The sequence below is a fragment of the Phascolarctos cinereus genome, unplaced genomic scaffold, assembly GCF_003287225.1.
Source record: "Phascolarctos cinereus isolate Bilbo 61053 unplaced genomic scaffold, phaCin_HiC Scaffold_2;HRSCAF=192, whole genome shotgun sequence".
NCBI classification, from domain to species: domain Eukaryota; kingdom Metazoa; phylum Chordata; class Mammalia; order Diprotodontia; family Phascolarctidae; genus Phascolarctos; species Phascolarctos cinereus.
In genome coordinates, this window is record NW_027555625.1 from 225199013 (window position 1) to 225224349 (window position 25337).

General features: G+C 39.8%; 1 protein-coding gene across 1 annotated transcript in view; it reads right to left on the bottom strand.

Annotated features, from left to right (window-relative positions):
• NUGGC (nuclear GTPase, germinal center associated) overlaps positions 1–25337 on the bottom strand; it is a 90728-nt gene that overhangs the window by 13367 nt on the left and 52024 nt on the right. The window contains 7 exon segments of the mRNA XM_020983995.2: positions 1467–1557; positions 2736–2872; positions 5293–5401; positions 9434–9572; positions 13359–13516; positions 25122–25217; positions 25220–25288. Coding sequence (XP_020839654.2) covers positions 1467–1557; positions 2736–2872; positions 5293–5401; positions 9434–9572; positions 13359–13516; positions 25122–25217; positions 25220–25288 — 799 coding nt within the window.

Here is a 25337-nt window from a genome sequence, read left to right on the forward strand (position 1 = left end):
CACAGAGACACTCTCAATCTTGACCTTCTTGTTCGGAACCTTTTTGTGCCCCACCTTCTCCCTCCCTTCCCTTCCCTCCCCCATGTTCTCTTTTTCCACACAGAGGCAAAGGTGGGATGAGTATTGTGCCATTCAGATCTCATCTCTGCCAAGGCTTGTCATCATTATCTACATATATAAGAATTATTCAATGGGGATTGACACTAAGACTCAGTTTATGACTAAGATCATTCTGGATACCAGGCTTAGGCTGCTAACTCTTCCTTGGGGCAAACCCGACCCACCCAGAAATCTGCACCCCAAAACTGCCAGACATCCACACCCAAACAATACTTATGAAGAGCTTTAAAAGCCAGAGAATTTTGTTTTGTAGTTTTCAGTCATGTCTGACTCTTCATGACCCCTTTCGGCTTTTCAAGGCAAAGATACTGGAGTGGTTTGCCATTTCCTTCTCCATCATTTTACAGATGAGGAAACTGAGGCAAACCAGGTTAAGTGACTTGCCCAGGGTGACACAGCTAGTTAGTGTCTAAGGACCAATTTCACCTCAGGTCTTCCTCAGTCCAGGCCTGGATCTCTACCCGCTGCACCATCTAGCTGCCCTAAAGGATTTTGTATTTTATGTCAAACACAGCGGTGTTAGACTTGGAGTCAGGAAGACTTTGATTTGAATCCCATCTCAGATAGTAACTATGTGACCCTGGACAAGTCACGTAACTTCTCTGCAATTTCCTCAGCCCCCCATAACTAAAATACAGTCCCTCCTGCTTCCCTCTTTAAGATGCAACTAAAACACCATCTTCTGCATGAAACCTTTCTTGATTCCCCCCAATTGCGCCCTCCCTCCCATAGTATCCTGCATTTAATTACTTTATGTGTGCATCTATTTATGTATATACAAACTTTATAATTATGCTGCATGTATTTTTATACGTAATTGGTGTCTACTCCCATTAGAATGTAGGATAATTGTAAGTAGGGATCATTTCATTATTTGTACTTGTATCCCTGGTACATAATAGGCACTTTAATATAAATGCTCGTTAATTGATCTCTAAAATAAAATCTTTAAAATCTCTAAAATAACAGCACTTACAGGTTTGTTATGCAGATCAGATGAGAGAATGGGTATATAGGAGTTTGTAAACCTTAAAGTACTATCTAAATGCCAGCCACTATTATCTCATCTTCTACCTTTCATTTGAATCCTGATTAGGATTCATACTACAGGGCTAGGTGTGCTGGGACAGGCAGGGGTGTGCCAAAGCTAGCTTTTCATTCCATTGTGAGCATTTACACCTAAGAAACTGGGCTTGATTTATTGCTTTGTTGATGGAGAAAATATAGATTAAACTTAAATGTATATTCTATATACTTCTTCCCCCTGGAGGGCCAGTTGTTAAACATTTAGTAGTACACCCCTGGCTGGGAGTATGACCCATTTTTAGAAAGTGCCATGTCTTTACCTGACAGCTCCTTGTAGAGGCTTTCTCCCCTGGGTGAAGCAAGGATCAGCATGGTGGACACACTTCCCTTCACTTTTTCTATGATTCCATTCTAAGGGACATGGAGCATTCTGTTAGAACATTCCTGTTCAAAGGGAAGGGAAACCGTGCAGATGAGCCCACCCCATTGTCTAGACATGATGGGCAAGTGTGCATACTGGTGCCTGGTAAGCCCTATAATGGCTATAAAAGTCATGGTCCATGATCCTCAAGTCTCAATGTAAAGTAAAGGGAACTTCCTAGACTAAGAAAATGAAAAGTGTAGGTTGCTGAAGGAAGTCTGTACAGAAACTAGGTAGGCTCAGGGTGCTGCTCAAGTGTGTTAAACCAGACAAATCGGTAAGAATTGTGTCCTAAAGCCAAGAGAATATAAATTTCTAGAGGGCAGGAATAGTTTTATTTTTGTCTTTATACCTCAAGCAATTAACACTGTGCCTATCAGTTTTTGTTGTTATTTAATTGTTTTTCACTTGTGTCTGACTCTTCATGACCCCATTTGGGGTTTTCTTGGCAAAGATACTGGAATGGTTTGCCATTTCCTTCTTTAGCTCATTTTGCAGAAATAGAGGCAAACAGGGCTACATGACTTGCCCAGAGTCACACAGCTAGTAAGTATCTGTGGCCAGATATGAACTCAGGAAGAGGAGTCTTTTTGACCCTAGGCCTGACACTCTATTCTATCATACCACCTAGTTGCCCCTCTAGCACAGAGTAGGCACTTAATAAATGCCTGTTGAATAAATGCAAGTTGGACAAGCTAGAATTCACATATATGCAATTAGCACAGTGTCTGGTATAGAATAGGTGCTCAATAAATGCATGTTGAAAGAATGTGTGCTGAATGACAAAGCTAGACTCTATGATATCTATGCTGTGTATCTATTTGCCAAACCCACAAATAACTTGCACCCAAGTGCTTGTCATCATTGTACATAGAATAGCTTCTATTCCTCCTGAGGACATGTGGCTGGGGTTATCATTTAAGGAGACCAGGATACAAGAAAGTAGGGTGGGGGAGCTATATGCCTAAAATTATTGTCACAAGAGCACTCAAAACCAGGTTTTGGCAATAAGAGATCAGAAAACAAGCTGGCCACCATGGTTCATTGGGTAGCATGGAAATTTGCTTTTGGAAGCTGTTCAGGCCAACATTCCAGCCTTTCTCCTGAGACCCCAACACCACCCTGCCACCTCCTTAGAGTTAGAAATCAAGAGAAGGATGTCGAATACCTTCAATTGCTGGAATTGATTCTGCATCCTTTCTTGGGCCCTTTCAAATAAACCCTCAGCCACTTGTCTGTCCACACCTCTTCTGATGGCATCTTTCATTCGCTCACAGGCTTTCTTGCCAGTTATATGAGCTGCCTCTAGTGAAAACAATAACCATAGTTATATCTCAGTTGAAAAAAAAATATTTATGGGTTTTCTCTGGTGCTAGAAAAAAATTACTGTTTCTATGACAGTGAAAATAGATTATAAAATGGAGAGGGGGATAAATTATAATTTTGTTATTTATACAATGACAGTCACCAAGGGAATCTTTGTTAACAGCAAGAGTTAGATTAATCAGGGTCCCCAGCACCTAACAGTGTCTGACATGTAATACAAGTTTAATAAATACTTGTTGATTAACCTCACCCAATCCGGTCCTGTCATAGTGAGGAAGGGCTGTGAAATTTTCATTTTTATAATTACGAAAGACACATCTAGTGCTTTCCTTTCCTTTTTTTTTTTTAAACCTTTATAACAGTCATTCTGGCAAGACTTAAGACTGGCTGCTTTGTGAATGGACCTAGGTCACTAAAGACCTTGGGGGTTATATTTCTTTCCAGATCAGGAAGAGACTTGTGTGTTATCACAAGATCAGAACTGGGGAACAGAGCTTTCTATTATAGCAGCAATTTTTAAATCCCTCAGGAGAGGGAAGAGGAAAGTTGGAGAGAGTGAGGGACAACAGTGGCAGCAGCATCTGAGAACAGAGCCAGAAGCCTCAAACATAAAGTTTACAGGGCACACTGTGTCTTGCACTATCCCTTAGTGCAGCCAGAGCCAGATTAAAATGCAATCAGGAAATATTTACAAAATAAAAGAAAATACAATAGAATATAGATAATGCTAATATGTAGTTTTCTAAGTCAATATGATGCCCCCAACAGTCCTTATGTGCCCCTTTTTTCTATTTGAATTTGATCTGACTAGCCATATGGTTGAGCAGGAAGTGACAATTATGCCTGCTTAAGAAACCACTAGAATAATTGTGAATTTACTGCACTCTTTGTACCTCATTTCTGTTTTATTTAGACATGAAATAGGCAGCATGGTTTATTACTAAGTGTTTCTCCGGTATTTTATATTTTGCTTACCAGTTTGTTTTTTTTTAATAATGACTTTCTAGAAAATAAGATCATTTTAAGTGTGCCCTCGGTGTACTTGTTACAATGAAAGAGAGAGAGAGAGAGAGAGAGAGAGAGAGAGAGAGAGAGAGAGAGAGAGAGAGAGATGGAAACCTGTGGATAATTGATTACACCAAATTCAACTGCCTAGGAAATCCTTCCAGCCTGGGGATGAAAAGAATCAACTGGGGGCTCAGAGTCTTACGAATTTTGTTAATATCTACTTTCAAGCTTTCTAACTTTGCAGAGAAGAGAAACTACAAGGAACTGGGTCCCTAGCCTTAGATTAAAATCCTCACAAACTAAAATCATTTCCTCTAAGCTAACAGGTAACTCTACACTAGAGACTTTAGGGTTTTCTCTACCTTTCCTGCCCTGCTCTTAGGTGAGAAAGGAAATGGAAAGTAAAGGTGGACACATCAAGAGAATATGGGGAGGGAGGGATGAAAAAAAAAGAGAAAAAAAGAAATTTACATGATAAACTTATTATATATTTAAAAGGAATAGCAAGTTGTACATAATAGAGTTGTAGTTCCATATGCAATCATCTTTTTATTTTTCTACTAATGTTGTAGAAATGTTTGTTTTATTTCATAAATTAAAAATAAAATAAATTTTTAAAAGAGAGAGACAGAAGATCATGCCTTGAGCCAGTCCCTTGAGTATGGAGAAGAGAGTAATCAGGGAGAACCAATTTCAGCTACTACTAAACATAGAGGGCATGTGTATGAAAAACGCTCATCCCCCTTCCGCTGCTACATTTGCTGGGCATTACTTCTCAGCTGTGAATAACCAGCTGCTCACATTTAAATTCTCTGTGTTTTAAATGACTAAAGCATAAAGCTGTAGGAAAGGCATGCATCATATCAGCAAAGCAAGGTATCACGGTATAAGTAGAGCATCACTAGGAATTTTTGCACTCAAGGCAAGTATCACAAACCACCACACTCAAGACAAGCAGCATGAAGCACAGGCTCATCTGTGGGAAAGGACCATAGGAAGAAAGGGAATGGTTAGGAGAACCCCAGACTGCCGTCTGTTAGCTTCCTATTCAAGTTGCTCTTGAAAGCTAGGTACTATATTCTGTCATTCCTATCCTGCTGAAGGACTGAAGGTGCTTTCAGTGCCCTCTAAATTCAAGCAACCTGGGGAAAAGCTTTCGTTGCCCTATCCTAGTTACAGTTCTAGTGATAAATCTTCTTAAAACCAGAAAGGCAATTAGATGGTGCCAAAAGACAAGATAGATGGCTCATCTGGTAACTTTTTCTCTTACTATCTGGTTTTTATTTGTGAAATAAGCTGTCATGGTGATCTGGGAAGAAGATAGGACACAGTCTTGGAGGAATTAATGAAAAAAAGCACAAAGTGAACTCGGGGCCTCCACAAACTTATACCTTCATAATACGGCTTCAGATCATTCTGAACAGAGTTGCAGAGAGACTCATAGATCCTCTTCTTTTTTCTGAGGATGTGTCCTTCCAGGCCTCCCAAAATAGCATTTATCTATGAGAATTTATGTTCAGAAAACATGAATAAATCATTCATTCAACCATGTGCTAGAAGAGTCAAGATGTGGAAGGGTCATCAGAGGTCAACTAGCTTAACACCCTCATTTCAAGAGATGAGGAAACTGATGCCCAGAGTAGTAAAGGGACTTGGCAAGCATCACACAGACTATAAGGAACACACCACAGAGTCAAAGCCATCACTGCTCCTCTAAAACACAAGCATCATGAGAGGTCCATTCAAAATTGACCTTTTTAGGGGCAGCAAGGTGGCACAGTGGATAGAGCCCTGGAGTCAGGAAGACCTGAGTTCAAATCCAGTCTCAGAACAGACACTTGACATTAGCTGTGTGACCCCGGGCAAGTCACTTACCCCCATTTGCCTTGCCAAAAAAAATTGACCTTTTTAAACTTGTGCAGCCTTAAGGGAGGAAGGGAGAGAGGAGGACAGAAATGAAGAAAGAGGAACCTTTTTTTAAAAATAGGTATAAACAGCACCTTCTGTTTCTTTCCTTTTTCTGTTTAATTATTTAGCCCAGGCTTAGAATAAATGGGGCTGAGCCTAAAAGAAAGTAAAGCCAGATTTGACCAACAGCTCAGCTCTGATGCCTGGCAAGTTCTGCCTTTGGGGGAAAAGAATGACTAAAAAAGCTTAAGCTTTGCAAAGCTGGACCAAAGGTGACCCACCAAATTCCAAATTAGAATATATGAAACAGCCCAGGCTCAGAAGAAGAATACAAAGCTGTTGTTCAGGTGTGTTCAACTCTTTGTGACCCTGGGGATCAACTGTCCATGGGGTTTTCTTGGCAAAGATATAGGAGTGAGTTGTCATTTCCTTCTCCAGTTATATGCAGGCAGGAGTTAAGTGACTTGCCCTGGGTCGTACAGCTAGTAAGTGTCTGAGCTTATATTTGAACTCCGGCCTGACTCCAGGCCCAGTGCTCTATCCACTGTGCCACCCAGCTGCCCATACAAAGCCTGGTGTCCTCTTTAACTATTAACTATATGGCCCATCCCGAATCTTAGAGCCAGAATCACAGAATCAGAATCCCAAAACTAAAAGCAACTTTAGATGTCTTCTAATCAACCGCTAGAACAGTGTTGTCAAAGTCAAATAGAAACAGAGGTCACTAATCCACACACAAGGATCAATCTCTCTTTCATGTAGGTTTTCAGGGCACCTCCGTCTCCTGGGTCTCCTCGCACCAATCTGACCACTCCTCTGTCTCCTTTGCTGGCTCCTCCTCTGGATCACACCCTCTGACCTGCCTGCCTCCAGTCTTTCCCCACTCCATTTGGCCACTAACGTGGTTTCCTAAATCCCAGGTCCAAGTATGACATCCCCTACTCAGTAATCTCCAGTGACTTCTTATTGCCTTCAGGATTAAATAACAAATGCTCTGTTTGGCATTCAAAGCCCTTCATAAATTATCTTGCTCCTACCTTTCTAGTCTTTTATACCTTCTCCCTGACATGTACTCTTTGATCCAGTGACATCGGCCTCCTGGCTGTTCCATGAATAAGACACTTGTATCTCTTGACCCCAGGCATTTTCTCTAGCTGTCCTCCACTCTGACCACTGACCTCCTGGCTTCCTTGAAGTGCCAACTAAAATCCTTTTATTGAAAATCTTCCCCAACCCCTTTTAATTCTACTACCTTCTCTCTATTAATTATTTCCTATTTATCCTATATATAGCTTGCCTTGTATTATCTGTTTGCATGTTATCTTCCCCATTAGATTATAAACTCCTTGGGGGCAGAGACTGTCTTGTCTTTTGCCTCTTTTTGCATCCCTGGCACTTACTGGCACATAGTAGGCACTTAATAAATATTGATTGACCACTGATCTACAACATTTCCAATGAATTGTCATCCAATCCACCATTTTCCTCAGTAGCTTATTTTTGTTGTTTCTTGTTGTTTAGTCGTTTTTCAGTTGTGTTTGACTCTTCATGACCCCATTTGGGGTTTTCTTGGCAAAGATACTGGAGTAGTTTGCCATTTCTTTCTCCAACTCATTTTACAGATGAGAAAACCGAGGCAAACAGGGTTAAGTGACTTGCCCAGGGTCACACAGCTAGTAAATGTCTGAGACTAGATTCAAGCTTAGGAAGATGAGTCTTCCTGATTCCACTTTTATCCACTGTGCCATCTAGCCACCCCATTTTTTTTATTTTTTTAGGCAGCCCTAATTATAAGGAAATTCTTCCTTAGCTTGACCTAACATCTGCTTTCTTGTAATCAATTTCTACTCTCTGGGATGAAGAGGAATAATTCTTATTCTTCTTACACACAATGGTAGGTGGAAAGAGCACAGAATTTGGAATCACAGTGATGTGGTTTAGGAGTGCTGACATGGCTTAGGGGTTCTGGGACCCCCAATATGTCAGGATACAAGGTGGAGTTGCCTGGAACGAATTCACACACTCAAGTTATATCTTAGCCAAGTGGCAAAGTTTATTGTAACTCTTAACAAAGCAGGCAAGGGTTCTTAGGGAACGTGCAAACTAGTAACGATGCTATTAGGGCTTATATGGAAAAGGGACAGGGAAAGAATGTCAAGGATGATAATTAGGTAATCTAGGGACTTCAGAGGAATATGCAAGGGGTTCAAGTTCCTTGAAAGAAAGTGCCAGTGATCTGTGGATGGGAAAATTCAGGGAGGCAACAAAGATAGCTCTGTTGATACCAGACAAAATAGGATTGCCAGAGCATGGTCCTTGGGCCTGGCACCCCTGAGATAGCTTTTATCAAAGGAATTCCAGGGTCAGGCTTTCACGTGCTTGCAACAAAAAAAGATTTTCTCACAAGAAACTGAGCTGTTTTCAGAGACATGGTCTTAGGGCTGAGGCCCAAGCACAAAGCACCCCATCAACAGTACCTAGGTTCAAACCCTGCCTCTGCCATTTACAGTCTTGGTAACTTGAGCAAATCCCTTCACTTCCCTGGGGTTCATATTCCTCCTCATTGGTAAAAGGAGGGGGATGGACCAGATGGCCTAAGAGGTCCTACGTAGTTCTAAATCTATCATTCCATGAAATATTTGAAGAAAACTACTGTGTCCCCCTTCAGCTTTCTCTTTTTGAGGCTAACAGCATCAGTTCCCCAGTTTCCTCATCTGTAAGGTGAAGGGGTTGGATTGATGGACTCCGAGGTTCCTACCAGCTCTAGGTCTGTGATCTGATGCCCCTATGATGTTTTTTTTATCTGATCCTCTACAACATATTAGCTTACCATCCAGGAAGGGACTTCAAATGTCATCCAATCCAACCTCCTCATTTCATAGATGAGGAAATAAGGCCTTGGAAAGGTGGCATAACTTAGAAGGTCCTTACAACTATTTAGTGGCGATCCACCAGACCTCTTGGTGCCCAGGCTGGGGTTCTTTCTTCTAAACCACAGCAATCTCTCAAAAATGTAAGAACAGTGGTTGAAAATGTTACATGTCAATGAATATTTCTGTGGGTCAAGTAACTCTGTGAACCATTCTACAAAGTGTAACCTGTCTCTGATTTATAGAGGCAGCATTTACTGCCAGCTAATCTCATATTGGGATAAGGTTCAGTTTTGGTTTATAGTTCAGATGCAATCTTAGGGCTGGTTACTTCCTTCAACCTGTGAAGAGTTTCATTGTTATTCTGTTGTTTCAGTCATTTATGACCCCATTTGGGGTTTTCTTGGCAAAGGTACTGGAGTGGTTTCCCATTTCCTTCTCCAGTTCATTTTACAAGATGAGGAAACTGAGGCAAATAGGGTTAAGTGACTTGCTCAGGGTCACACAATTGCTAAGTATCTGAGGCCAGATTTGAACTCAGGAAGATGAGTCTTCCTGACTCCAGACTTGGCATGCTCTATCCACTGTATCACCTAGTATTTCATCAGTTTAATATTTCATTAATTTCTCTTCTCCCTTCCTTTGAGACACTGGCCAACTCCAAGGGAGTAAAACCTCAGATTAGAAGGCCAATCTACAGAGCTTGCTGGGCAACAAGGAATCATAAGCCAACAAGAGTGAACTTTGCTCTCACCTCCTGGATCAGAAAATTATGCTTGCAGCTGTCAGATTGCCACCCTCTTTTTATCACCACTTCTGTCATTTTCTCCTGGAGAGAGTGCTTGAAAGTGTCTATGTGAAGGATCAGTGCAGAACCGGTGTCCTTCCCAGTCCTACAGAGGGGTGCCAAGTCAGATGTTAAGAGAGAAATGCGTGGTCCACAATGTGTGGACCTGAGAACAGACGTGGTATAATAAATATGGTTTGCCCATTGGCAATAACCAGCAAAACCAACAAGTATGACCTGGACAATACTACTTCCTCCTTCCTATACTATTATTCCTTATACTATAATGACTATTACACTATAATTATATAATATAGCTTAACTATTATGCTATAATTCCTCATACTATAATGCACAATAAATTTGTTGTTCAGCCATTTCAGATGTGTCCAACTCTTTAGTCATGTCCCTATTTGGGTTTTTTGGGGCAAAGATACTGGAGTGGTTTGCCATTTCCTTCTCCAGCTCATTTTGCAAATGAGGAAACTGAGGCAGAGTTAAGTGATTTGCCCAGGGTCCCACAGCTAGTAAGTGTCTAAGGTGGGAGTTGAACTCAGGTCTTCCTGACTTCATGCCCAGTGCTTTATCCACTGCACCACCTAGCTGCTCCCATACTATAAATACTATAACAAAATAACTCAAAGACTGCACCCTCCTGCTTTTGTGCCTTTATTTGTACTGTTACTCTACACCTAGAATGCCCTCCTCCCCCTCTCCACTTTTTAAAGTCCAACTCAAATGTCACCTCCTCCAGGAATGATCCTCATTGTCTTGGTACTGGGTTTAAAGGATTCCTGTGGTCTGGCATACTCATACGGAAACATTCATATGATACCATACCATTCAACAGTAACCATTGAACATACTCATCATTGATTTGCCACCATTGAGGGATCTTTGAAGATAATAATAGCTAGAATTTATATAGCCCTTTAAGACTTACAAAGTGCTTTACAAGTTTTTTCATTTGATCCTCACAACAATCCTGTGAGGTAGTGTGAGAAAGAATTCATTTGGACCCCTACTCCGTTGCAGTCAGCATTAATCAGTTTGATATGATTCCATAGGGACAGTGATTATAAGTTCTCTACATTAGGCCCCAGAATGTGAGCTGCAGATTGTAAGTTCACTTGTTTAATCACAGGAAGCTAACTAGAGGCCCTCCACCCTTGTTTTAACTCATTATGGTGACCAAGCCCAGTGTGGCAGACGTGACATGATTACATGGAAAGTTCTCCAATTTATTTTTGCACCTCTGGACCATTCTCTCTTGCCCAACATGAGCAGGTGACCATCTTGTGAGCATCTTATGACCATTTAGTTAGTAGAGCCGCTCTACATTTCGCCCAACACGAGACACCCCTCCTTCCCCTCTGTCCCCACCCCAGCTACTGACATATCATTTCTAGGTGATGAATTATTTTCTGGCCTGCGAAGCAAGATCTATCAACGAATGGAATTCTGTACTTTGTATAGCCTCTTTAGCATGTTGAGGTATCAAGCCTTACAAAAATAAGGTCCTAGAAGAAGGAGGCATCTCAGATCATGAGGAAGATCTGAGGTCCACTTCATTAGAGGGGACCAGGGACCCTTTAATAAAGTGACATTGGCTCAGAGCTCTGCCTCAGTCTCTTTTATTGTAGGTTGGACAATTTTAATCCCCATATTAGTTGTTATTATTATCCCCATTTTACAGATGAAGAAACTGAGGCTGACAGAGACTAAGTGACTTGCCCAGGATCCCATAACTAATAAATATAGAAGGCAAGATTTGAACTCAGGTTTTCCTGATTCCAAGTCTAGCACTCTCTCCACTACACCATGGAAAAGTTAACAGCAACTCTAAATAGTCGTGGCTGCCCCACACAGTTACGCAGCCCAGAAATGCCCCCAAGACACCCACTACCAGGACTTAGTTCTACATAGCCCAGGCTTTCCATTAGAGATGAGGAATCTACTCTTGTCGGGGAGGATACATAGTATCCAAAATACATAGTATTTCTAAACACAGGAGTTCCATGAAGTGGATTTGGCTTAAACTCAGCCTAATTCAAGTGTTTTCTCCATGGAGGTGGGATGTCAAAGACCAAGCATGTTCCCAGAGCTGGGGGATAGAGGCTATTTAGGTCCTGGGTTCAAACTCACCTCAGACAGTTGGTTATTAGCTGTGTTACCCTAGGCACATTGCCCAAGCTCTCTGGGCCTGTTTCCTTGTCTATAAGACGAGAGAAGGTGAATCCAATGATGTCTTATGTCCCTCCCAACTCTAAATCTATGATCTATGATCTGGAAGCTGGGACAGCTTCTGGCTGGAACCTAGGTCTATACACCCTTAGTAGGGAATGAGCTTCCTCCTCAGACCTCACATAGCACTTTGTTTTGCAAATCTCTGTTGCATTTATCAGTCATAATTCTCCATTATAATTATCTGTGTTTTTTTGTTGTGGTCTTCTCTACCAGACTGTAAGCATCATGAGGGTAAACACTGTCACGTCTTATCTAAATTTCATACCATTTCCAGTGTTCTGTTGGTATTTAATAAATGTTTGTTGATGCCACCCATCTTAAAGAGGTGGAAATAATGCATATCTGCAAGAAGATTTCTAATTACAAAGAATTCTTTTGAATGGGAATCTGCTTAGCCTTGGTAAAGAAAAACAGAGTTAAGATAAACAGTAATTGAAAATGGTTGAAGTAGATAAAAAATTGTGTCTTGTTGTACTTAGATGTTTCCATTTCCTGGAATCTTACTCTATGTTGTGTTTATACATATATTGTTTACATGTATTATTTATGTATATTATGTATATTTTTATATACAGTAAATAGACTTACATATTGATAGTAATCAATTTTTAAAAGGTAATCTGATAATATAGCAACATGATTTGATAAATTTGCCTATAATTTTATAGGAAAACTCAACTGACTGAATCACATGGCATTTCTGTCGTTTCTCAGCTGTCCATGAAAGCCTAGCTAGTTTGTTCACATAATCACAAGTGCTCACCTGGTGGTACTTAATTTTTGCTTGTTGACTAAATGATTTATAGAGCAAATGGGGGTGGAAAAATTAATCAAATCACATTCTTTGCTGACTATGAGCCAGCCATGCAGGAGAATGCTGAAGCCAGCTCAAACTGGCTGGTGAGAGGTGGTTGTTAAATATTCAATGTGAACATTTAAACCTCAGAGTCTCACTACAAATCAGGGCTTGATTTATTGTTTTGTCGATTATCTAGACTTAGGAACTTAATGGGAAAAAATGCTAATAGTGCAGATTAAATTTAAAAGTGTGTCCTACATTTTTGGAGAGCTGGTTGTTAAACATTTGCCAGCACACTTCTGTATCATTTTCACTTCTGCGTAGGATAATGGTTTATACAAATAGAATATTTCTCCTGAAGTTCTGCTAAGAAGTTCATTTCATTCTTCATAAGACAGTGAGCTGTGCATACACAGAACCGAAGCCCGCTTTCATTCTTAACTTTTAGTTTGGTTAAAAACACCCATGAGTTTTCCTTAACTCCACTTCCTCCAACTGAAACACCTTCTTTTAGGTTCAGGTCCCAAAGAAAAACTAATTCCCTTACTGTTCTTACAAGATAGCTATAATGATAAGGACAACTTCCAGATCCATGTGACATCTTAGCCTATACCCTAGTTCACTGTAAGAAATTATTTAATAAACAAAATCATTGAGGAGACATGGTCAACTCAACAGCCTTGACTTGATCTTGGCCAACCTTTAATTGTACCGAAGCCTCTGAGTTCCAAAAAACATACTCCAAGACTTGGCCCAAACTAAAAGTTCCTAGAGATGTTTCTGCTCCAATGTGCCTAGTAACTTAGCTTTCTAAAAGGAAGCAAAGGAAGGAGATGGTGCGCTTACCTGAAAATGTTTCCAAAAACAGGGTCCGCTCTGTCATAAATAGGCTGAGTGATGGCTTCATTCAGGTCTATTCTGGCAAGTGTCCTTGAGGCGTAGATACCATCTTTCAGACAGACAGCTTTCAAAGTCTGGTGGAAGCCTTGATTTCCCTTGCTCCTCTAGATAAGAAAGTGGAAAATTAAATGGCAGGCAACAAGCATAGATTAAGTACTTACTATGTGCCAAGCACTGTACTAAGCATAATGAGTATGAGAGTTAGAATCTTACTGCTTTTGGCCAAAAGCCATCATAAAATTTTCAGAGCAGATTAAATGTTGTTTTAGAAAAAAGTCATAAATACAACAACGTAAATGGAAAGAATGGAAAAATGAAACTGAATGCTGCATAATTATAGTGACCAAGCTTGGCCCCAGAGAAAAGCTGAGAAAATTCACCTCTCTTCCTTCTTTGCAAAGGGTAAAAACTAGGGGTGTGGATTGTCACATTTACTGTCAGATTTGATCGATATGTTGGCCAATTTTGCTGAATTCTATTTTGTTCTTTGCTACAAAATATAGCTCACTAGGTAAAAGAGGGAGGAAAAGATGCGTTTGGACACAGACAAGAAACGGCACGTCATGTGTGAAGAACAGAAAAAAGGCCAGTTTGACTGGATTGAAGAGTGTAGGAGGACTAATGTCCAGTGAGGCTAAAAAACAGAGTTTGAAGCCAGGTTGTAAAGTTCTTTAAAACCTAAACAAAGGAGTTTATGTTCTAGAGGCAACAGGAAGCCATTGGAATGAGTGAGTAGGGGAGTCACATGGTCAGAGGCTTTTGTAATAATCTAGGTAAGAGATGATCAGGGTTTGAAGTGTGAGTGAAGAAAAGGGGTTAACTGCAAGAAATGCTTTGGGACATGTATAACCTATGTCTGATTGCTTGCCATCTCAGGGATGAGGGAGAAAGGGATAGAATTTGGAGCTCAAAACTTTAAACAAAAATGTTTAAAAAATGGAAAAAATAAATTAAAACTACCCATATTCTGGAGCTTCACACATAAAAAAAAAATAAAATCCTGCCAAGTGTAAATGAGTTAATATCAGAAAGAAGGCACTAGTAATGCAGGAAAGGCCTCTTGCAAAAGGTGTAATTTGAATTGAGTCTTGAAACAAGTCAGGGAAACTAGGAAGAAAAAACTCCAAACATGGGGGACAGACAGTGCAAAACACAGTCAGGAGATGGAATGTCAAATAGGAGAGCATCAAGTAAGCCAGCAGGCTTTTTTGAAATGTGAAAGAGTGTAAAATATAAGAAGTGAAAGAGAGTAAAATATAAGAAGACTAGAAAGGTAGGAAAAGTCCAGGCTGCGAAGTGCTTTAAATGCCAAACTAAGGATTTTTACATTTGATTCTAGATATAAAGAAGAGCCATTTGAGTTTATTGATAGATAGACCTGCACCTTAGGAAACTCAGTTTGACAGTTAAGTGGTGGCTGAACTGAAGATAGGAGAGACCTGAAACAGGGGGACCAATTAGAAGGCTATTGCAATAACTGAGGCAAAAGATGATGAAGGCCTATACTAGGGTGGTGACTGTGTGAATGGGAAAGAGAGGGTAAAATCAAGAGAAGTTGCAAAGGTAGAAATGACCCAAAAAAATTCTTCTAACTCTTGTTTTGTTTGTTTTTGATTTGGTGTTTTGTTTTTCCCCAGTTGTGTGTGGAGACAATTTTGACATTCTTTTTTCAGGTTTTGAGTTCCAGGTTCTCTCCCTCCCTCCTCTCCTTCCCCCTATTGGAAGGGTGAGCCATTTGACATAGGTTTTGCATGTGGGGTCATGCAGAGCATATTTCCGTGTGGGTCATGCTGTGAGAGAAAACACAGACAGGGAAGGATCTGGGGAAGATGGCGAAAGTAAAGAAAAAGTACATTCAAAAAGAAAAAAAGAAATGTCATGAGAGCAACAAGACTTGGCAGCTGCCATATGGGGTAAAAGAGAGTGAGGAGTCCAGAACAGTGCCAAGATTGAGACCCTGAGAGACTGGAAAGATGGGTAGCATTTCCAACAGAACTAGAGAAGTTTGGAAGAAGGGACATGTTTTGGGGGGAAAGATAAGTTGCATTTTGAACACATTGAATTAAGATGTCTTCAGGACATCAAGCTTGAAACATCCAATAGGCAATTGGGGTGTGGGACTGAAGTTCAGGGAGATAATAGGGATAGCTAGCTAGCTAGCTAGCTAGATAGATAGATAGATAGATAGAAGCATTTAACCCAAGGAGGCCAAAGAAAGAAACAAAGGTCTCAGATATAAGAAAATACTTATAGCACTACTCTTCATTGTAGCAAAAAAAAAAATGGAAATCAAGTAAGTGTCATTGATTGGGGAATGACTGAACAAATCGTGGAATGTGATTAATATAGAATGTTATTACATTATAAGAAATGGCAAACATGAGGAATCCAGAGAAACCTGAAAGGACTTGTATGAAGTGATGCAGAGTAAAGAAAAGAGAAGCAAGAAATCAATATACAGAACTACAATAACATAAGCATTAAGGGTGGATGAACTCTGCTCAATTATAATAAATAATTTTGTTCTGGAAGCATGGCATGTGGAAATATCAAGGCAAAGAACTTAGCAAAAACCTATTGAGACTGATCAAATTGTGGAATGGGTTGCCTCAAGAAGCAATGTGCTCCCCATTGTGGGAGGTCTTCAAACAGCGGCTGGATGGCCATTTATTGGGGGCTATCATACAAGTGATTCCCGGTCAGTTTATAGTCCTTTCCAATTCTGAGCTATTTAATTCCAGTTTTCTTGAGTTTTTAAGCAGCAGAACTCTAGTTATTGTATCTTAGGATCTCAAACTGGAAGGGACCTTAGAGATAATTTAGTCCAATTGAGCTGGAACCAGCTCAGACTATCAAGAGTAAATTGTTAAATGATCAATGTGAGCATTTACACCTCAGAAATGAGCAACCCCTACAAATTAGGGCTTGATTTATTATTTTTTTCTAGACTTAAGGAAGTGATGGAGAAAACGTTAACAATACAGGTTGAACTTAAAAGTGAGTTCAACATTTGGGGGAGGGGGCAAACTGGTTGTTAAATATTTACCAGCATACCAATCCCTTTATTTTATAGATGAGGAAAACTAAGACCCATAAGGAATACAGCAACTTACCTAAGGTCACATAGGCAGTAATATCATTGCCTGGACCTGTGATCTTATTCAGTATTCTTCCCACTATACCATACTGTCTCCATGCTCTATAAAACGCTTTTTCCCCCCTTCATTCCCTTTTTTCCTTTACCACTTTGTTTTTCCCTTTTCACCTGCAACATCTCCCTGATGGATCATATTGTTGGACCAGGTGCCAATCGGTCTTAATCATTCTGCTCCTAGCTCATGTTCATCTGCATACCTAAAGTATTCATTGGCATAAAACACATACTAGGCAATTTCCTGTAAGGTATATGTAATACAGGTCATTTTATGGAAACTTATGGATGATAACATCTTTAGAAAATGCAAAAGCCACAAAATATGCCATATTTATATTTTATTTCATGGCCAACAACCCAACTTTAAAAACCAAATAACATCTTACTTGCTGTATTACTGCTAGAACTAGAGATTCTGTGTACCTTGCTTACCCCCAGCACCAGTGGTCTGGAGACAGCAATGCTTAGTGAGAATGGAATGTGCTTTATTGGCCTTTGGAGTTTTATGTTTGTTTTCCTTCATTTCTGACATCTTTGTTTTTTGGGTTTTTAGCACTTTGTCTTAAATATATGCCATTTGTTGCTATGTTTGTTTAGTTGTTTTCAGTTGTGTCTGATCCTTTGTGACCCTATTTGGGGTTTTCTCGCTAGAGATATGAAAGTAGTTTGCCATTTCTTCTCCAGCTCATTTTACAGATGAGGAAACTGAGGCAAACAGGATTAAGTCGCTTGCCCAGGGTCATACAGCTAATGCCTGAGGCCGGATTTGAACTCAGGTCTTCCTGACTCCAAGCCTTTGAGTTCTATCCCCTGCACCACCTGGCTGCCCCAAAATATGTACCATATCTTACACATTTACCTTCATCTCTTGCACATCTCACCCATCTCATTGGTATACAACCTCCTAGTCCATTTCTTTTACACAGTATATTTGCTCACACTCACACAAAATCTCTTTCTCCTCCCTTTCTCCTTTCCCTTTCAATTTAAAAAAAAACCTACTGATGTTTTATTTTTACATATCCTTTATTTCTGACTATATACCTTGTCTCTCCTCTACCCAGCAAGCCATAAAAAAGAGGAAAAAAGCAATTCAGTAAAACCAACCAACACATCCACAATGTCTGAGAGATTATACAATATTCCACATCTGTAGTCCCCCACCTCTGCAAAGAAGTGACAGTGGTCCATTTTCTTAATTCTTTCCCAGAATCAATCTTGGTCATTGTGATTACATAGACTTCATTTTTGTTTCTGTGGGGTAGGGTCTTTCGTTATTTTCATTTACGTTATTATAATTACTGTATATACTGTTTTCCTGAGTCTATTTATTTCATATTGCACATAAATTTTCTCATGCTTCTCTGAATTCTTCACATTCATCATTATTTACATTGTAAGTGTTGCTGTTAAGTTGTTCCAATTATGTCTAACTCTTTGTGACCCCATTTGGGGTTTTTTTGGCAAAGATACTGGAGTGGTTTGCTATTTCTTTCTCCAGTTCATTTTACAGATTAGGAAACTGAGGCAAGCAGAGTTAAGTGACCAGCCCTGGGCCACACAGCTAGTAAGTGTCTGAGGCCAGATTTGAACTCATTAAGATGAGTCTTCCTAACTCCAGGCCTAGCACTCTGTGCACTATGGCGCCACCTAGCAGTCCACATTGTAAGCAACTATAAATAATAATTGTAAGTAATAACTTTGTTGCTGTTCGGTCATTTCAATCATGTCCAACTCTTCATGACTCCATCTGGGGTTTTCTTGGGAAAGATATAGGAATGGATTGCTATTTCCTCCTCTAGCTCATTTCAGGAATGAGGAAATTTAGCTAAACAAAGTTAAGTGACTTGCCCAGGGGTCACATAGCTAGTGTCTGAGGTCAGTTTGGAATTCAAGGCTTCCTGACTTCAGGCCTGGAGCTCTATCTACTGTGCTACCTAGCTGCCCAAGTAATACTCACCCTAATCTGTTAGGTTTGCGTACTTCTATGCCTTTTCTCATTCTCTATCCATCCCTATCCTCATCTTCTTCAACTTTTTCATTTCTATCAGTCCTTCATTTTTCCTAGAGCCTGCACGACCTCAGCCGTCTCAGCTAGTGAAGACTCAGAAAAGAAAGCTCTCAACCTTAAAGTCTTTGGCATCGTCCAATGTTTGATACCATTTGATTAGTGGAAATGACAGTAGAGAAGATGCCTTTCCAACTCTTCCTTTTTACTGGCGCTCTCCCATGCCCGGGATGTTCTCCTTCCTCGTCTTCACCTTTCTGTTGCCTCAGCTTCCTTCAAGGCCCAATGCCTTTTCCATCTTCTGCAAGAAGCCTTTCTCAGTCCCACACCCCGCCCCACTGACAATGCCTTCCCTCTGACATCGCCTCACATTCACAATACTAGTATTCTATCCACACACAGTTGTTGATCTGCTGTCTCCCTCATTAGAATATAAGCTCCTTGAGAACACAGTCCAGGTGTTGCTTTCCTTTGTACCCCCAGAACTAAGCACAATGCTTGGTAGATAATAAATGCTTGTTGACTGAATGCTTTGTCAGGAATCCTAAGGACACTAGAACCCTTCCATCCAACTTATAGCTATAACTTATGTTGTCTCATGTGAGCTCCCTGAGAGGACAAACTGTCTTGGCTTTTCTGTTGGTATCATTAGCACTCAACTCAGTGCTTTGCCTATAATAAGTGCTTGCTAAGTGCTTTTTTTATTCATTCATTTATTCTCTCATCCCTGTCCCATCCTCCAATTTATCCCTCAATATCTCCTCCAATTCCCTCCTCCCAAGAAAAGCGGATCTTTGTTAATATGAGAAAACCACTATATAACTTAATCTAAAAACTGTCCTAAATTTCAAACACATTTGAACAAAAATGGGAAAAAAGGCAAAGCCACAAAGCTGACTTTCCCGCTTTCAGCCAACCACATACGTGCAACTCAATGTTGGGGGGGGATGGGCACTTTGGGAGGCTGCTTCTTGCTAGCCACGTGCAACTCTGCACCCTTGCACCTTTTGAAATGATGACGCGCCCTCTTATCGGCCATTGAGCAGGAAGAGATGATTCAATGGACCTTCCAAGAGGGGGAGGCTCTTCTCATGCCGCTTCTCTTTCCAGCTGCTGAGCATTTGAGTCCCCTTGGCCTCTTGCTGGAAAGGTGAGGGCAAGGCTGGTGCCCTTCTTTCTTCCTTCCCCATCCCCTCACCAGCTTAGACCTTGTCTGCCTTTTATGCTTTGTCACTCCCTGTCCTAAGTAAACCAAACATGATTCTTGAGATGCATGTCCAGGCTCGAAGGTAACCTCATGAGTTTAAGAAACTCGAAGGTCCTTGGAAAAGAACTGACTGGCGGCAAGGGGAGCTTCTTGACCAGGTAAAATGGCCACCGGTGGGAAAATGGGCCAGGAGTTGTTTAGTTACACAGTGCAAAGCTGATGTGAAATGTAGAATGCCCGTTCAGTATTTCCACAAACTGCTTCGTGTTCCATTCCTAACAACAACCTCCTACAAGACTGTGACAGAAGTTATAAATTACCAATTGCATAAGTCTTGTAAATGCTGACCATGAGTCTTTTGAATCCTTTGGCATTTCTTTTGTGTATAGAAAATAAATGCCTGTCCCATATTTGAGTCATATTGTACTTTAAGTGTCTTTTTACTCACCCTTTTGGGGAAAGTTTAGACATCAATCTAAGTCCTAAGCAAGTTTTCCCCTGGATACTAGGATGGGACACTTAACAAGCCAAAGAGCATGAGAAAACCCTTCTCTCTACAGGCCAGCATCACCCAACACTGAACCCAATCTACCTAGCCCATGGGCTTATAGCAGAGGGACTTCTTTGTGGAAGAGATAATGGGTACACTGCCATAGCCCCTTGGGCCCAGCAGTGGCTTTTCAACGATAGATGTAGAAAAGCTTTGGGTAGGTTGTATCGAAATTGCCCCCCCCAAAAAAAGTAGCAATACTCTGTATGTTAATTTCTGTATCTGTAGAGAGGAGAAAGGGAAGGAGCTAACCAAGTGTGATTGTCACAATAGCCTTTTTTCTGATTATGAAAAAAAAGTCTGTCATGGGAAATGAGAGGACAGAGTATGACTGGTTCCCCTCCCCCCATCTCTTTTCAGTTAGCTACAGGGACTTGTTGTAGTCAAGCCATGCATAAGAAAGAAAAAAAAGGGGGCAGCTAGGTGGCGCAATGAATAGAGCACAGGCCCTGAAGTCAGGAGGACCTGAGTTCAAATCTGACCTCAGACCTTGATACTTACTAGCTGTGTGACCCTGGGCAAGTCACTCAACCCCGATTGCCTCACCAAAAAAGCAAAAACAAACAAACAAACAAACAAAAACTGGAGAGCAAAATGGCAGAAAATTTGGTGTTTAGACCAGAGGTTCTTCACCTTGTTTGTGTCATGGAGGCCTCTGGTAGTCTACTAAAGTCTATGGATCCCTTTTCAGAATAAAGTTTATAAACGCATAAAATAAAATATGTAGGATTACAAAGGAACCCAATTAAATTGAAATGAAGTTGTCAAAATATCACAAAGACAAGTTCATGGACTCCAGCTTAAGATCCCCTGCTTTAGACTAGCAGCTTATACCACATGTCTCAATAAGTTCCGAAGGATATGTAATCTAAATAGCAAAGATTATGCCATAAGAAAACAAGAAGAGAGACAGATCAGGACCCTTTCATAGCTATGATTAGGGGGTGAATTCTTTTTTTTTTCTTAAGTTTTTTTTATTTAATTTTTTTTACAATGATCAAGCATTCATTTTCCCTCTCCTATCTTCCTCCACCAACTGAAAAGGAATATAAAACTCCTGTATCGTATAAACACCATCAGGCACAGCATATTCCCACAATGATCAAGTCCAAAAGTACAGTTCTCATTCTCCATATTAGTCCATTATCTGTCATGGGGTGGGCAGTGTTCTTTTTCAGTCCTCTGGAATCATGGTTGCTCTTTCAGTTGATCAGAGCTTTCAGGTCTTTCAGAGTTGTTCATTTTTATAATATTGATGTTACAAATGGTTCTGGTTCTGCTTCAGTCTCTATCAGTTCATACAAACCTTCAAATATTTCTTTGAAATAAGCTTTTTCCTAATTCCATTACATTTGTAAACTGCAATTTATTACCCAATTCCTCAATTGAGAGATATCCTCTTAGTTTTCTTTTGCCACAAAAAGCTGTTCCATTTTTGCACAAATCGTTCCTTTTCTCTTCTTTTTTTCTGCACTTAATGGTATTTTATTTTTTCCAATTACATGTAAAGATAGTTTTCAGCATTCACTTTTATAAGATTTTTAATTCCAGATGATTTTCTCCCTCCCTCCCCTCCCCCCTTTTCAAGATGGCATGCAATCTGATATAGGCTATACATGTAAAATCCTATTAGATATATTTCCACATTAGTCACGCTGTGAAGGAAGAATCAGAACAAAAGAGAAAAACCACAAGAACTGCATTTCCCTCCATCCTATTCCCCCCACCCCATTTATTTGATTCTCTCTCTCCTTCCACCCTGTCCCTGCTCAAAAGTGTTTTGCTTCTGACTACCCCCTCTCCCAATCTGCCCTCTCTTTTATCACACTGCCCCCTTCTTTTATCTCCTTCCCCTCCTACTTTGCTGTAGGGTAAAATAGATTTCTATACTTAGTGTGTGTATATTATTCTTTCTTTGAGACAATTCTGATGAGAGTAAGGTTCACTCACTCCCTTTCACCTCTCCCCTCTTCCCCTTCACTATAAAAGCTTTTTCTTGCCTCTTTTATGTGAGATAGGGGGTGAATTCTTAAGTAAAGAAAGAATATAGGTGATTAGAAAAAAAAATAGATCATTTCAATTACATGAAATTGAAAAGATTTTGCATAAACAAAATTAATCCAACTAGGAGAAGTTAAAGAAGGTCAACTACGGAAAGTATTTCTATCAAAAAATCTCTGATAAGGGTCTGATATTCAACATAAATAAGCAACTAGCAGGAAAATATAAGACCAAAAACCATTCCTCGATAGATAAATGATCAAAGACTACGTACAATTTTCAAAAGAATTGCAAACAATCACCAAATAAGGGAATGCTTCCAAATGACTGATAATAAGATAAATGCGAATCAAAACAAATCTGAGGCTTTACCTCACTTGAAGCAAATTGGCAAAGATGCCAAAAGATGTAAATAGTCAATGTTGGAAGGCTTGTGGGAAGAATGAGAATACTAATGTTCTCTTAGTAGACTTATGAATTGGTCTAAACATTCTGGAACCAATTTGGAATGACGCAAATAAAATGAGTAAAACATCCATACCCTTTGATAAAGAAATACCACAGTGAAGCACAAACCCCAAGGAAGTCAGTGATGGAAGAAGAGGCCCCATATACACCAAAATATTTGTAACAGTACTTTTTATTGTAGCAAAGAACTAAAAACAAAGTAGATGCTTATCAATTAAAAAAAACTAAACAAGTTATGGTCTATGAATATAGTGAAATATTACTGTGTCATAAAGAATAATGAATATGATGAATAAGAGAAGTACGGGAAGCCTTCTATGAATTGTTGTAAAGTGAAGTAAATAGAACCAGGAAAATAATATACACAACTACAATGTTCTTTCTAAATAGAAAGGACAATAAAACAAATGAAGCCAAATGCTGTGAAATTATAACTACCAAGCCTGGTAAACCTGGTAGACCAAAGAAGTCTAACAAGAAGGTACCTTCCCCACTTCTTTGCGAGATGGGAGACTATGGACATGGAACACTGTAGAAAATATCAGACTCTTCTCATATGTCAGTTAGTTTGGCCAAATCGTTGTTTGTTTGTTTGTTTTTTCTCTTTTATTATTTGTTACAAGGGATAGCTCTCCCAAAGGGAAAAGGAGAATACACTGGGAGAAAGTAAGTGATATAAAAACAGAAGATACCAATAAAATTTTATTTTTTTAAAAAATAGGAGTGCTAAAAAGGCATTTTTTTCCTCAGATAAGAGTAAGTAATTAATTAAAGGCTTTTAAACAGCAACTATAGAAGCGCAATGTACAAGCTGTCATTAGACAGCTATGAACAAACAAAGCCCAGAACAAAAGTTAAAACTTTCTTCTTTAGGAAGATTCAGAATTAGAATAAGCAGCAAAGGAAAAAAAAAAGAATGTCAAGTTGAAAGAGGTGGTACTTAACTTGTACCTAGGTGCTCGTATTTGTTTTTAAAATTCAACAGTTGTTCTGTATTGTATTCTGACATATGTGTCATGGCATTGTTACTAATTAGTGAGTAGGTAAATAATTTATACTATTCCTTTGATAAAGAGTTCTTTTTAATAGCAGAATCATAATCTGCACTGGAGGCAACATGTTGTAACAAAAGAAGCCCTAGCCTTTGAATCATGAGAGTTGTGTTCACATTCCAGATCTAACACTTACTAACCATAGAACGTATCTTTACCTCATCTGTGAAATAAGGATTATAATACTTGCATTACCTAATGGAGTTATCATGAGAAAATCACCTTATAAACCTTAATGTGTTATGATTATTATGTACCTATCTGGTGTCTCATTTGTAGTTTCCTTTGTTGAATCAGCATCCATCTCCCACCCCATAACCACAGATATTCACAAGACCTAGTCCCAGGCCTTCTTTTCCCTCTCTGTAACTCTCCTTTGGTGATAGCATCTGCTCCCATGTGCCAAATTACCATTTCTATGTAGAAGACGCTCAAATCTATATATCTAGCCCTAATTTCTTTCTTGAATTTGAATCCCCTCATCACCAACTGCCAATTAAACATTTCTACCTGAAGGTCCCGTAGGTAGCTCAAACTCAACATTTCCTAAATAGAACTTACCTACATCAGGCTTTAGACTTAATAAACATTTGTTCAACTGAATGTTCAAATCCATGCTAATTAAGCTAATGTATGGGTTAGTTTAATTGCTTGGCCTATGGGCTTAAATCCAAGAAACAACTATTCTATTAGTAATAGCTGCTGGAAATGAGGGTAGACCATTTAGGAGGAAGGAGAAAAGAAGGGAGTAAGTATTTATATAGCACCTACTATATGCCAGGCACTGTGCTAAGTGCTTTAAAAAACAAATATTATTTCATTTGATTCTTATAACAACCTTGTGAAGTAGGTGCTGTTATTATCTCCATTTTACAGTTGAGGAAACAGAGGCCCACAGCAGTTAAGTGACTTGCCCAGGGTCACCCAACTAGTCAGTGTCTGAGGTCAAATTTGAACATAGGTCTTCCTGACTCCAGACCCAGCACTCTAATTGCAAGGAAATTAGCTACCCCAAGAAGGAAATAGTCTGGAAAATCAGACCTGTTAAGTTTCAGCAAGTACCACAACCATTTCATACACTTAAATTGGCAGATTCAACAAGACTCAAAGGAGGGTCAAAATTTATAGGTGCAGATAAGACCACCAGTGACCGTCTTCCAAGGGAGCACCTAGAATAGGTACAAATGGGCAAATAAGATTTTCTCACCCCAAATTTTAATAACATCATAATTTTTCTCTGGAACATAGGGAAAAAGAAGTGTCACTCACGGTTAGACATCCACTGAGGATTCTTCGGTAGGAATTCCTTGCATCTCTCACTCCTTCCTGCAGAGGCTGTTCTACCTGGGTAAAGCACTGGTCCACATTCCTCTCTCCAGCAGCTGTATTCTCTCTTCCACAAATCTCCGAAGGCTGCTCAAGTGAAGGTATTCATTCTGGACAGCAGAAACCGCAAGAGATGTTACCTCACAGCCCCAAGGGAAA